The 14,335-nt window shown below is 45.2% G+C and overlaps 1 protein-coding gene across 1 annotated transcript in view; it reads right to left on the bottom strand.

Moving 5' to 3' along the window:
* Positions 1–14,335, bottom strand: part of DOK5 (docking protein 5) — a 150,747-nt gene that overhangs the window by 29,244 nt on the left and 107,168 nt on the right. The window contains exon 6 of the mRNA XM_061438013.1: positions 9,232–9,367. Within this exon, the coding sequence (XP_061293997.1) occupies positions 9,232–9,367 (136 nt within the window). The remainder of the gene's footprint in view (positions 1–9,231; positions 9,368–14,335) is intronic.

Raw genomic sequence — 14,335 nt, 5'->3', positions numbered from 1 at the left:
GAAGGGGGAGACGGGGCCTCAAAGTCACCCCCAGGGGAGGCCAAACCTACAGCCGCACAGGGAGCCGCCAGATCACCACCGCACTCCACCCTGTCCCTCTTGCCTAGAAGGAAATTCTAAAGATGACAGGCCGGGTCGAGGAATGAGGGACCTCCCACACACTGCCACTCCTTGCTCCAAAATTAGACTCTCACAGCACTGATCTCCAAGGTGGCAAAAATAGCCGGCTGTTCAGGGAAGTCCCGAAGTGTCCCCACGGAGTCTTCCTGTCGCCACTCCAGCGAGACAGCTGCCGGCTCTCGAGCAAACAGCTCCAGCCGCCCCATCTCATCACCGGTCAGTCCTCCCCGAACCACCCACCCTCCTCCGCGCCATCCTTAGAGTGAATCAGAGCACGCTGGATTCACAAGCAGAGCGGGGAGAGTCATGAGAAACACGATGGCTCTCTGGTGCTGGAAATAGCAAAAGAAACCGGGTTTGCTGTAACAGTGATTTTTTTAAGATGTACTCTAAGTTGATACGCATTTCTGAAAGGCACTCTGACATTCAGGGTAGTCTGAAAATGCTAAGACGGCGTGGATATAAGAGAAACAGAAGGGCTTTAAAACCCTCTGGAGAGTAAGGCATTGTGGCTGCAGGCAGAGGTTTAAGAACCACACAAACTCCCCTCTCACCTGGTCTGGGAGAATGGATGCGTGTGTGTGTGGCTGAGTCACTCTGCTGCCCACCTGAGAGTATCACGACATTGCTAATCAGCTAGACTCCAATATCAAACAAGAAATTTAAAAAGGAACCACAAAGAAGATCATGCATTCCTGGCTCCAGCAGCAATGAGCTCCATAGCTGCAGGCAAGTGACCTCACCACTGCGAGCATCTGTTTTCTCACCTATAGCATCTGGACAGATTCCTTCCGGGTCAAGGGTCATGAATAATCCTCCCTTGAATAATAAGACCCGTGGGATCACGGGCTTTACCTGTCGATTACCACTATATCCTAGCGCACATAACAGCAGGCTGTTGTTGCTGTAGTTGCTAAGTCGTGTCTGGCTCTTTATCGATCCCAAGGACTGTGGACCACTAGGCTCCTCTGTCCATGGGATTTTCCAGGCAATAATACCAGAGTGGGTGGCCATTTCCTTGTCCAGGGAACTTCCCGACCCAGGGATCAAAACTATGTCGCCTACATTGGCAGGCTGATTCTTTACCACAGAGCCACCGGGGAAGCCCCAAAGCAGATAACCCCCTCAGTAAACATCGTGAACGAACAAATGAATGAGAATGAATGACTGAATCTACCTCACCGAGACTCTATCCTGATTACAGAGAAAAGGTCAGTAAAGTGTCCAGCTTGACAAGTGGTACAGCTGCTGTTACTAAAGAGCCTGGCATTTAGCAGATGCTTCATAAATGGTGGCTCAGAGGTTAAAGCGTCTGCCTGCAATGTGGGAGACCTGGGTTCGATCCCTGGGTCTGGAAGATCCCCTGGAGAAGGAAATGGCAACCCACTCCAGTATTCTGGCCTGGAGAACCCCAGGGACGGAGGAGTCTGGTAGACTGCAGTCCATGGGGTCACAAAAAGTCGGACACGACTGAGCGACTTCACTTTCTTTCTTTCTTTCATAAATAAATAGTATTAGCAAAACACGATAAATCAGGGAACACTAAATAGATGTTACTCCAGAAGTCTGCATGCTGTGGACACAGACAGTAAATTCAATTCAGTTCAGTCACTCAGTCGTGTCCAACTCTTTGCAACCCCATGAATTACAGCACGCCAGGCCTTCCTGTCCATCACCAACTCCCAGAGTCCACCCAAACCCAAGTCCATTGAATCCGTGATGCCATTCAACCATCTCATCCTCTGTCGTCCCCTTCTCCTCCTGCCCCCAATCCCTCCCAGCATCAGGGTCTTTTCCAATGAGTTAGCTCTTCTCATCAGGTGGCCAAAGTACTGGAGTTGCAGCTTCAACATCAGTCCTTCCAATGAACACCCAGGACTGATCTCCTTTAGGATCTGGTTGGATCAGATTGGATCCAACTGGTTGGATCTCCTTGCAGTCCAAGGGACTCTCAAGACTCCTCCAACACCACAGTTCAAAAGCATCAATTCTTCGGCACTCAGCTTTCTTCACAGTCCAACTCTCACATCCATACATGACCACTGGAAAAACCATAGCCTTGATTAGATGGACCTTTGTTGGCAAAGTCATGTCTCTGCTTTTTAATATGCTGTCTAGGTTGGTCATAACTTTCCTTCCAAGGAGTAAGCGCCTTTTAATTTCATGGCTGCAGTCACCATCTGCAGTGATTTTGGAGCCCAAAAAAATAAAGTCTGACACTGTTTCCACTGTTTCCCCATCTATTTCCCATGAAGTGATGGGACCAGATGCCATGATCTTCGTTTTCTGAATGCTGAGCTTTAAGCCAACTTTTTCACTCCCCTCTTTCACTTTCATCATCTTTAGTTCCTCTTCACTTTCTGCCATAAGGGTGGTGTCATCTGCATATCTGAGGTTACTGACATTTCTCCCAGCAATCTTGATTCTAACTTGTGCTTTATCCAGGCTGGCATTTCACATGATGTGCCACCTCGCCGACGCCGTCCCCGCTTCGAATACCCTGGATCAGCCGGGGCTGGTCCCCGGCAATGATGTACTCTGCATTTAAGTTAAATAAGCAGGGTGACAATATACAGCCTTGACGTACTCCTTTTCCTATTTGGAACCAGTATATTGTTCCATGTCCAGTTCTAACTGTTGCTTCCTGACCTGCATATAGATTTCTCAAGAGGCAGGTCAGGTGGTCTGGTATTCCTATCTCTTTCGGAATTTTCCAGTTTATTGTGATCCACACAGTCAAAAGCTTTCACATAGTCAATAAAGCAGAAGTAGATATTTTTCTGGAACTCTCTTGCTTTTTCAATGATACAGTGGATGTTCACGATTTGATCTCCGGTTCCTCTGCCTTTTCTAAAACCAGCTTGGACATCTGGAAGTCCATGGTTCACGTATTGCTGAAGCCTGGCTTGGAGAATTTTGAGCATTACTTTACTAGCGTGTAAGATGAGTACAATTATGTGGTAGTTTGAGCATTCTTTGGCATTGCCTTTCTTTGGGATTGGAATGAAAACTGACCTTTTCCAGTCCTGTGGCCACTGCTGAGTTTTCCAAATTTGCTGGTATATTGAGTGCAGCACTTTCACAGCATCATCTTTTAGGATTTGAAATAGCTCAATTGGAATTCCATCACCTCCACTAGCTTTGTTCATAGTGATGCTTTCTAAGGCCCACTTGACTTCACATTCCAGGATGTCTGGCTCTAGGTGAGTGATCACACCATCATGATTATCTGGGTTGTGAAGATCGTTTTTGTACAGTTCTTCTGTGTATTCTTGCCACCTCTTCTTAATATTGTCTGTTCTGTCCTTTATTGAGCTCATCTTTGCATGAAATGTTCCCTTGGTATCTCTAATTTTCTTGATGAGATCTCTAGTCTTTCCCATTCTATTGTTTTCCTCTACTTCTTTGCATTGATTGCTGAGGAAGGCTTTCTTATCTCTCCTTACTATTCTTTGGAACTCTTCATTCAAATGGGTATATCTTTCCTTTGCTCCTTTGCTTTTCGCTTCCCGTCTTTTCACAGCTACTTGTAAGGCCTCCTCAGACAGTCATTTCGCTTTCTTGCATTTCTTTTTCTTGGGGATGGTCTTGATCCCTGTCTCCTGTACAATGTCACAAACCTCCGTCCATAGTTCACCAGGCACTCTATCTATCAGATCTAGTCCCTTAAATCTATTTCTCACTTACTGTATAATCGTAAGGGACTTGATTTAGGTCATACTTGAATAGTCTAGTGGTTTTCCCTACTTTCTTCAATTTAAGTCTGAATTTGGCAATAAGGAGTTCATGATCTGAGCCGCAGTCAGCTCCCAGTCTTGTTTTTGCTGACTGTGTAGAGCTTCTCCATCTTTGGCTGCAAAGAACATCATTAGTCTGGTTTTGGTGTCGACCCTCTGGTGACGTCCGTGTGGAGTCAGTAAGGGGCCCCCAGTCTCCTCTCCAAGTGTGCACATTCTTGTGGGGTCCCCTGCCTCGACCTTTGGAAGCTCTTGTGACTCACTTCCAACCAACAGCCTATGATGGGGTGATGGATGTCACGACCACGACAGGGACGCAGAGGATCGTGGCCCTCATTGTGAAGGAAAGTCTTTTTTGCTGGCTTTGATGAAACAAGTGGGAAGATGGCAAGAAACAGAGGGCAGCCTTTGGGAGCTAGGGTGGCCATCATCCACCAGCTAGCAGGAAACCAGGGCTCTTAAATCCTCAGCCCCAAGGAATTAACTTGCACCAATAACCACCGTGAGCTTGTGAGTGGGTCCCGCCCCCATCTAAGCTTCTGTGGCCCCCACCTTGTGGCACCAGGCCGGGTTTCGTGGAGGACACTCTCTCCGTGGACAGGGGAGCGTGATCGAGGTGCACCACATCTACTGCGCAAGCTGTTGCTGTTATCATTGCATCCGTTCCACTGCAGACCAGCCGGCATGAGATCCCGCAGGCTGGGGACCCCTGGCCTGGTGCAGCACAGCCTTGTGAGAATCTGAAGCTGAGGCCCACCTGAGCCACGTCAATACGCCCGACCCACGGTGACCATGACGTCATAAATGTGTGCTGTTTTGGGGTGCAGAGTTCGTGGCTTTGTCACCCAGCAGCAGAAAGTGGACACATGTAGTGATTCAGGGAGGACTTCAACTGGTCACAGTGCTGGGAGCAAACGCACAGAGAGGGGCCGCCTGCCAGGGCACCAGGGGGAGGGCGGGGACCTCAGAGAACTGAAAACCCCCTGCCACCCAAAAGCTGCATGACCTGATGATACATAAATCTGAGTTTTATGTGAAACATCTTAACTTTTAAGTGTCAGCCATTAATTTGGAATTTTTTGAATGGCTGTGAGCAGATCTCATGAAGGGCAAAGAAAACATGCCTGATTTTGAGAAAAAGCGTGAAGTGGGGGTTGTCCCAGCACACCTGCTCCAAATCTGAGCCCTGCTACTTCCAAGCTGGGGCACTGGGCCTCTGATCAAAGGGTCATTGTGATGGTCAGAAAGTGCGCACAAAGCCCACACACTACTGTCTGTTACAGAGCAGAGACACAGCACATTTTCATCATTATAACGTTATAATGGTAATTATTCCAATTGTAATTCTTGGGCTCCATAACCACTGCAGACAGTGAACGCAGCCATGAAAGTAAAAGACACTTACTCTTTGAAAGTAAAGCTATGACAAACCTAGACAGCGTATTAAAAAGCAGAGACATCATTTTGCCAACAAAGGTCCATAAAGTCGAAACTATGGTTTTTCCAGTAGTCTTGTATGGGATGTGAGAGTTGGACTATAAAGAAAGCTGAGCACCAAAGACTTGATGCTTTTCAACTATGGTTTTGGAGAAGACTCTTGAGAGTCCCTCGGACAGCAAGGAGAATCAACCAATCAATCCTAAAGGAAATCAACCCTGGATTGAATATTCATTGGAAGGACTAACGCTGAAGCTGAAGCTCCAACACATTGGCCACCTGATGTGGAGAACTGACTCTCTGGAAAAGACCCTGATGCTGGGAAAGATGGAGGGCAAGAGGAGCAAGGAGCAAAAGAGGATGAGATGGTTGGATGGCATCACTGACTCAATGGACATGAGTTTGAGCAAACTCCAGGAGATGGGGAAGGACAGGGAAGCCTGGCCTGCTGCAGTCATGGGCTGCAAAGAGCTGGACACACTAAACATCAGTGACTATAACTGTAACTAATAAAATTGTAATTGTATAAAATTGCATACATTATTATAATTTTAATAATTGCGTTACAATTGTAACTAATACAATTGTAATTGTATTGGCTACCTCTGGCTATTGTAACAACTTGGGATTAAAATAACACAGACATATCCCTATATGGATCTAGAGGCTGGAAGTCCGAAACAAGACTCACTGGGGTAAACTCGCGGTGTCTGCTGTCCTGGTCACTTTGGAGGTTCCAGAGGAGTGTCCATTGCCTTCCTTATCTAATTTCTAGAGGTCACGACAACCTTTGGGTCCCAGCTCCTCTGTCTCCATAACCATCAGGGCAGACTCTTCAAACATCTCTCTGTGCCTCGGCTTTCACAGCCACGTCATTTTGGTCCGACTCCGACTCCTCTTGTTTCCTTCTTATGGGGACCTTGTGATGACACCAGGCCCACTGGAATAATCCTGCACAATCTCTCCATCTCAGGAGCTTTAACTGCATCACAACTGCAAAGTCCCTTTTGCCATAGAAGATAATGCTCAAAGGCTCTAGGAATTAAGATGTGGAAGATCCTCAGGGAGTCATCATTCAGACTATCACAGTAATAAGTAATGATAATAAAATAAAAATAATCATTATTATCTGACTTACATGTCTCTTCTTTATGACTTCTGGGATTTAGGGTCATAAGTCTGATTCAAACCATTCACACAAGGCTGCAATTTCAAACTGTCATGGGCAAAGCATTCTGTCTTGGGAGTTTTACCACAGCAGCAGCAAACTGTCGTTTAGATTTAGGGTTAGGGCCGCCTGATGAGATTAGCTTCGCCGTCTTTCTCCATTTGTGACCTTGACTATCTCAGAGATGCCAGCCAATAGTGGCATAATGGCAATTCCTAGTCAAAATAAACCCAATCTGCGGCCCCTCTCCCAGTGACCAGAAAATGCAAGACTAACTGAAGTGTTACCGTATCATCTCGTTTCATTTTAGCATAGTATCTCTTTTCTCCCCTAATCAGAGATCGATTCAAGGATGTTGATTTTTAAGCATTCTGCAATCCCCAGTTTTAACTCCCTTGAGATTCAGATCCCATTTTGAAGTTTACTCACTTCCATTTAAAAACAGGATGTTTTTACTTTTAAAATCACATTCATTTCATAGAGCTTGTTAAGCATACAGCAAATTAAGAGCAAACAACATTATATTACAGTTAAATTTGCAAAGGGATGATCTGAACGAATTACTCATATTCCTGATTAATTTTTAGTGCAAGTAATGAGGCAGTTATAAATGGAAACACATGTGAGTGCAGAACTTCCCTTTCAAGTACAGACAGATTTATGCTAATTGATGGCTTTACAAAAAGGTAATCTTAAAAAAAAACCTTCTTCAGACATTTAAAGGCATCTCGAGTAGCTCACAGTTCTACTGCAGTGACACATTGCCCTGTAAGTTCAAAATGACTTGAATTCTTCCTTCTTTTCTTTCTTTTCTTCCTTCTTCCTTTTTCTTTCTGTCCATCCACCCATCCATTTATCCACCTCTACTGCAATATCCAAAATTGGGAAGAATATGGAAAATGGATGCCAAGACTCTGTTAGTTCAGAAGGAACATTTCTACATGGTTGAGGGGGAAATCAGAAGAATATTTCATGATATGTGAAAATCAAGTGAAATTTGAATTTCATTGTCCGTTAATATAAGTTTCCCTCGGAACACAGCCATGTCCATTTGAATCCACATGACCTATGCTTGCAGTTGCTCTCCCACGGCAGAGCTAAAGAGCTGCAGCAGGGACCATCTTCATCCAGAAAGCCTGAAATATTACTGTCTCAGCCTGTATTAAAGATTTGCTGATCCTAGCTCTAAAATCCCACAACACGGCACGCATAAGTCATTTGGGAATAATCCCTGGCTGCTTTGGGACAGATCGTATTACTGGCATGCTTTTCCCCTCTTTAAATCCAACCACCCACACGGTTAAATCACAGACTTTTCAAATTGCCCTGACCTTCCTATGCCAACCTAGTTCCTTTTGGTTCTGCAGATTTCTTTCCCAGATGTGACTCTCTATTCTTGTGTTTGCAGTCACAATTCATGAGTTGCATTATTTAACTGCTGCACATTCATTTCAGATTTTGTAAATTTACTGTTCCTAAAGAAGAAACTCATGACTCACAATTCCCCATACGAGGCACAGTCCCTGCTGTCTCTGCACACTGATGACTATGAAGGTTTACCCCCTAGAGACAGCAAACACACGCTGTGGGCAGAATGAAATCTTACAAATAGGTTTCCTTTGTCCTACAAAGTATTACTGATTTTTGTTGTTGGTTTTAGCTGAAATTAACTTCCAACACTTATAAACTGGAAGATACTATACAGACTCAAAGTCTTGATTTACCTGGAAAAAAAAAATCAAGAACTCTCCTACACAGAAACCATGATCTCACGTCAACAGCTGTCTGGTCGTGAGTTTTTGGTATTTGACCCGTTTCCTCTCAGCTCTCTTCTCTCACTTACATTTTTTCTCTGACCACTGCTGACCTTTGAAATGACAACTTCTGTTACACTTGTAAGTATATATGGGCTTCCCTGATAGCTCAGTTGGTAAAGAATCTACCTGCAACGCAGGAGACCTGGGTTTCATCCCTGGGTTGGGAAGATCCCCTGGAGAAGGGAACGGTTACCCACGCCAGTGTTCTGGCCTAGAGAATTCCACAGACTGTATAGACCATGGGGTCGCAAAGAGTCGGACACAACTGATCGACTTTCACTTTCAGAGGTAGATAACCCATGGAGTTGTGTCTATAGATGTCCATACATACGCGAAATGGATTTTTATAGAGAGAGAGAGACTGCAATGGACTGAATATTGTGTCCCCAACCCCAAACTGTTATGTTCAAACCTTAGCCCCCAAGTGATGTTATCAGACAGTCAGGCATATGGCAGGGGCCAGGTCATGAGGGCAGAGCCCCCATGAACGGTATTAGCGTTCTTACAAGAGAGAACCCAGAGAGATCCCTCACCCCTTCTGCCATTTGCGACACAGTAAAAAGACAGCCAGTTACAAACCAGGAAGTGTCCCCAGAGAATCCGCCGGCACCCTGATCTCAGACTTCTCAGTCTCCCAGTGAGAACAAAATATACTTGCTTTTTATAATTCCCTCAGTGGACAGCATTCTGCTGCAGGAAGGCACTGATTAAGCACACGTTACAAGGGAGGTAAGCAGTGTGCAGGCAGATGACAAGCGGGCTGATGCTTCTTCTGCTCCCAAGTGACTTTCTGGAGCTTTCCAAGGATGCGTGTCATCCGAGTAACACACTGCTGAGTATAGGAGGAAAGCATCTGCCCCCCAAAACACTGACCATATTTTCAGCACAGAGACTGCAAGAGCATTCTGCCACGGTGTGCACAGCGCTTGTAAGAAAGGGCCCCCAGACGTACCATGGAGCTCTTCACGCTCTGCAGCAGGCGCTCGTGCTGCTCCGCTATGGCCAGAGCAGCCGAGTGGACCTTCTGGTAGATGGCCTCCCCATCTCGCGTTTGAAAGACAAACAGCCCTTCACCAGTCTCACACATCCTGTGAAAACAAAGACAGAGGGCTTCTGAAAGCCAGCTTCTCCAAGCTCAATGCACCCAGAGCCCAGAACAACCCAAGATCAGCTTCATTTTTTTGTATGAGATCAGGATTCCTGTTCACATGTGTTGAACAGAGTTAACTGGAATCACAGTGTTTGACAAATTGTCATTAATACAGAAAAGCGGGCAGAGAACCAGTCACTTCGAGCCAACGGGGCGGTGCCCCGTGTTTTTTGTCCTGAAGGTTTTGTTGGAGGTTAATGAACAAATGGTTTCTGGGCTTTCAGTACAATTCCTCTACTTCCCAAAACTGTCAAAGAGGACACCAGGGCGAGGCCTTCCCAGCACAGCTCACAGCTCAGAGACTCACCAGAAACGGGGCCTTTCAGCTCAGAGGTGAGAACGGGTTCTATGGCTCTCAGACTCTGACCTGATCCTCCTTACAGACAATGGCTTGAAGAATGATTTTATTTCTGAAATCAGCTCTGCTTTCCAAAATCATCGATCCAATTTTACTCCAGATTTTCACTCCATGTGATAAATCAAACGTAGCCAAGAGTATTTTAAACAGACATAACTTGAACCAATGTGTGGAATGGAAGAGAAACAGGGAACTCAAGGAAAGACATGTGGGTTTCATCATTAATGTCAAGAATTAAGAGGGGAACCATCTCTACCTCAGGCTGTTAAAAAACAGAAATGAATTGCATTGGTAAGGGAGACTGGTACATACAATTAGACCAGAAACCAGTGTGTTTTAACCACTAATGCGTGTGTGTCTGTGTTTTCTAAGTATGCTTAGTGCTCAGTCGTGTCTGACTCTTTGCAACCCTGTGGACTATAGCCCGCCAGGCTCCTCTGTCCATGGGATTTCCCAGGCAAGAACACTGGGATGGGCTGCCATCTTCCTTTGTCAGGGGATCTTCCCGACCCAGGGATGGAACCCATGTCTCCTGTGTCTCCTGCATTGCAAGAGCACATATATACATATATATATATATTTGTATACACACACACACAAAATACATATATATACAGTGATTTGGGCATACATAATTAATGAATGTATTCAATTATTCTAAATATTTTTGAAGACTTGGATAATTTTCAAAAGAATTTTTTTTTACAGTACAGTTCTGATTTTAATTACATATATCAACAGTTAACCAAGAGGTTGTTTTTGTTTTAAAGAACACTATTCAATTATTACATTGTTTACAATTATTAATAATTAGTTATTCTAAGACACAATCCCTCTCCTTCCACCTCTGAAACTCTTACTGCAAACTGAATATTGGCCTGACTGCCTGAGTTTTGCTCACATCTAGAGATTCACATCAGAAGAACTTTCTAACACAGCATGGGAACCAAACCAATTTTCACCCAAACCACTGTGAATGATTTTATCTAGTCCAGTCTACGCAATTAGTGCAGTAAAACAGGAAGATTTACCCTTGTCTAATTATCTAAGGTTGGCTCAATATCCCCGCCATATGGCAGTCTTCAGCACGTATAGCATAGAGTATGTTAATTGGCTTGAATTTCACTAGTATGGACCATGTAAGAAGAAAGAGAAAAATTAGAAGGCTCTTTCAACAAACTAACATAAAAACTAGCTTATAAGGTTGACTGTGTGATTTTAATTGTCATTTTAATTCAAAGAATTAAAATTCAAAGCATTTTTACTCAAGTCCTGTTTTGTTCCTGAAGACTTCCTAAAATACTCCCCTCCTCAGCTATCCACTCTCTACTTGACCGACCACAGAAACGGGACTCTGTCACTTGGCACTCAGTTCTGCAAGGTTTTCACTTGTTTTCACACTTCTTTTTTTGCACCAAATACGGAAATGTAACTTGTTAGGAGAAGGGTGACTTCAATCGATTATTTAAGAAAAAGAAGTGGCCTTCTGTTTCTTTTAGGGCAGAGGTCATCATTTATTTACTTACTTAGATGTCAACCTTGATTTCAGAAAGTATGAAGGTTCCTGTTAACTGGGACATACTTACAGGATGACTGATCCATATAACAGCAAACCCGCAACTGTGTTTCTAAAGCTTGATGACCCAGGGACTGTAAGGCTTTTGTAACCGCAGCCCACAGTAACGGAGTTTAGAGTGTGATCAAATACTCCGCTGATCTATTTAGTCTATCATCTAGGTGCCATCTAGCTATCTATTCATCTATCAACTTATGAAATGCTGATGTTTTCTCTTCTGCTTTTAATACTAGTGGTGAAGTGCTTAATTTACATAATGACTCACTAATTGGCGAGAACTCTGAAAAAAATCACTCTTTCACCCACTGTCTGCTTTTGGTTAACATCATGAATCCACCACAACCATCCTTTGGTGACATTTGATTCAGTGATTACTGTGATCAGAAATGAAGGAAATCCAGAGAGCATCAAGTATTCCTGAAAGTCACGGGCTTTCCCTGGCTTCACCTGAGGATCTGAGAGACACACACACACAAACACTTACACACACACACATATACACACTCACACACACACAAACCCTTACACACACACATACATATGCATACATATACACACTTATACACACACACTGACCACTTAAAGAAAGTAACAGGAGTTACAACCTCAAATTCCATCAGGGTTTAGACAAAGAGCGTGAATGAATGGAGGCAGAGACCTCCCACAACATAGAGCTTCACAGACGATCAGGCATTTACACGGGGAAATGGTGAGCCCCAGTGCAGCCACACTTCTGATCATTTAAGAGAAACCAGAAATCTTGAATTTTTATAGGAAATAATCTGAATTTTTAATGTTGCTACTTTTTCCATTTTCTTTAAGCTGTGGAGGTCAAAATGCCATTTAAGGACCATATCTGGCCGGGAGGCCACCAGTTTGCATTAGGGGACAAAAATGCACTAAAGATCTCTAAATAGATCAGAAATTAGGCCTCTGGTTTGCATTGCATTCATCCGTACATTCAAAGGCATATGCCCTTCAGTGGGAAAGTGTGGCCCAGAAAGTGTGGATAATGAACAAAAATTGACCTCAGAGGCTCTTCCATAGGTCTCTGCGAACCTCCATCCACGAGCTCTTTTATTTCATTCACACACTGCCCCCAACCCAACAGATTTGTTTGGTGCTGTTTCATAAGCAGCTTTACGATGCATTAAAAATGTTGCTGGGGGCCTTCAGTAAAATAATGGGCCAACTCCCCAAGGCAAGTCAGAAGAAAAGGGGAGGGGGGGAGGAAAGGAAAGGAAGTCAAAAGAAAAGCACATGAAAGGAGTGATGGTCTTACATAACCTCGTACGGCAGCGTCTGCCTCACACAAGACGGGGCAAAGATGTTCTGGTTCACCGGCCGCAGACCTGCAAATGCCCACGTGTGAACCGACTCCTTTCTCTCTCTACCCTCTGACTGTGACCGCGGGCACTTTAGCTAATATCCCAGAGGCCCCAGCACTCTTTCCTGATAGACATACACTAACAGAAACCAGCTGACAGACACCCAGAGAAAGAAAAATACGGAGTTTAAGCCGGACCTCCTTCTGTCCTTCGAGAGGATAAGGATTTGGATACAAGAACGCCATGTCCACACAGATGCACTTAGAGCGCTGACGTCCTCAGTAACTGCTTTACCTAAAAGCCACGCATGCCACTCCAAACCATGAACTATGCACCTGGCTAAGAACCCATCGAAAAACCAAGAGCTCGGAAAGCACTGGGAAATTCAGTCCTTCATACACACGATAAGTGCGTATCGAGGCTGTGGGAAGAAGAAGCGTAGCAGAGGTAATGACCTGGGCTCCAGACTACCCGGCTGGCTTGCCCCATGCCTGCTTTGAGGCCCGGGACGTGTCCGTAAACCTCCTGAAGCCTGCACTGCCCATCTGAAAAGTGAATATAATGATGGCAACCGTCACCTAAATTGCATTACAAGTATTAGATGTGATACACAGAACGCACACAGCATGTCTTCAAATCATGTGGATGGGAGCCCCACGTGGGCAGACTGTTTTCTGACTTACTCACCGCTTTTCCAGGACCCAGCACGGGCCTCGGCCTTTATCTGGTGCCCAATAAATGACTGTAGGGGCCTCCCTGGCAGCTCAGAGGTAAAGGATCCGCCTGCCAAGCGGGAGACCTAGGTTCGATCCCTGGGTCGGGAAGATCTCCTGGAGAAGCGAATGGCAACCCACTCCAGTCTTCTTGCCTGGGAAATCCCGCAGACAGTGGAGCCTGGTGGGTACAGTCCATGGGGTCGCAAAAGAATCAGACACGACTTAGCGACTGAGCACAAGAACAAAGTCACTGTAGAAGAGATGAGGAGACAGCAGGCGGGACTGGGAAAGGAGTTGCTGGGAACGTGACCCAGGCTTCCTCGCCACATGGAATCAACGTGCGAGACACTCAGGCTTCTGAGCAGGGACAGCTCTGTGAACGTCAATACACAACTTTCATTTGCTGGTCAGACCTCTGTATCTCCTACTGAATATTTTAAATCAACTCATTTTTTTTCTCTTAAACAAATATGTTGTAAATGGGATGATCAAATCCATATCATGAACCAGGAGGCTCTGCCATAAATTGGAAGTAGACATGAACAGAAATGCGACGAAACGCTCCGTTTCGGGCCTCTGTCCAAGATTCAAGCTGAGCGCTCGCTCACTTTTCAGTCACGGGCCAGCCGCGTCTCAGTCTCTGCGAGCCCATGGGCTGCAGCGCGCCAGGCCTCCCTGTCTGCCCCTATCTCCGGGAGTTTGCTCAAACCCACGTCCATCAAGTTGGAGACGCTCTCTAACGATCTCATCCTCTGCCACCCCCTTCTCCTTTTGCCTTCAGTCTTTCCCAGCGTCAGTGCCTTGTCCAATGAGTTGGCTTTTCCCATCAGGTGGCCAAAGTAGTGGAGCTTCAGCTTCAGCATCAAGTCCTTCCAATGAATAGTCAGGGTTGATTTCCTTTAGGATGGACTGGTTCGTATTCCCTCTC

Source organism: Bos javanicus, chromosome 13, assembly GCF_032452875.1.
Source record: "Bos javanicus breed banteng chromosome 13, ARS-OSU_banteng_1.0, whole genome shotgun sequence".
Lineage (NCBI taxonomy): Eukaryota > Metazoa > Chordata > Mammalia > Artiodactyla > Bovidae > Bos > Bos javanicus.
This window is presented reverse-complemented; position numbering and strand designations above follow the sequence as displayed.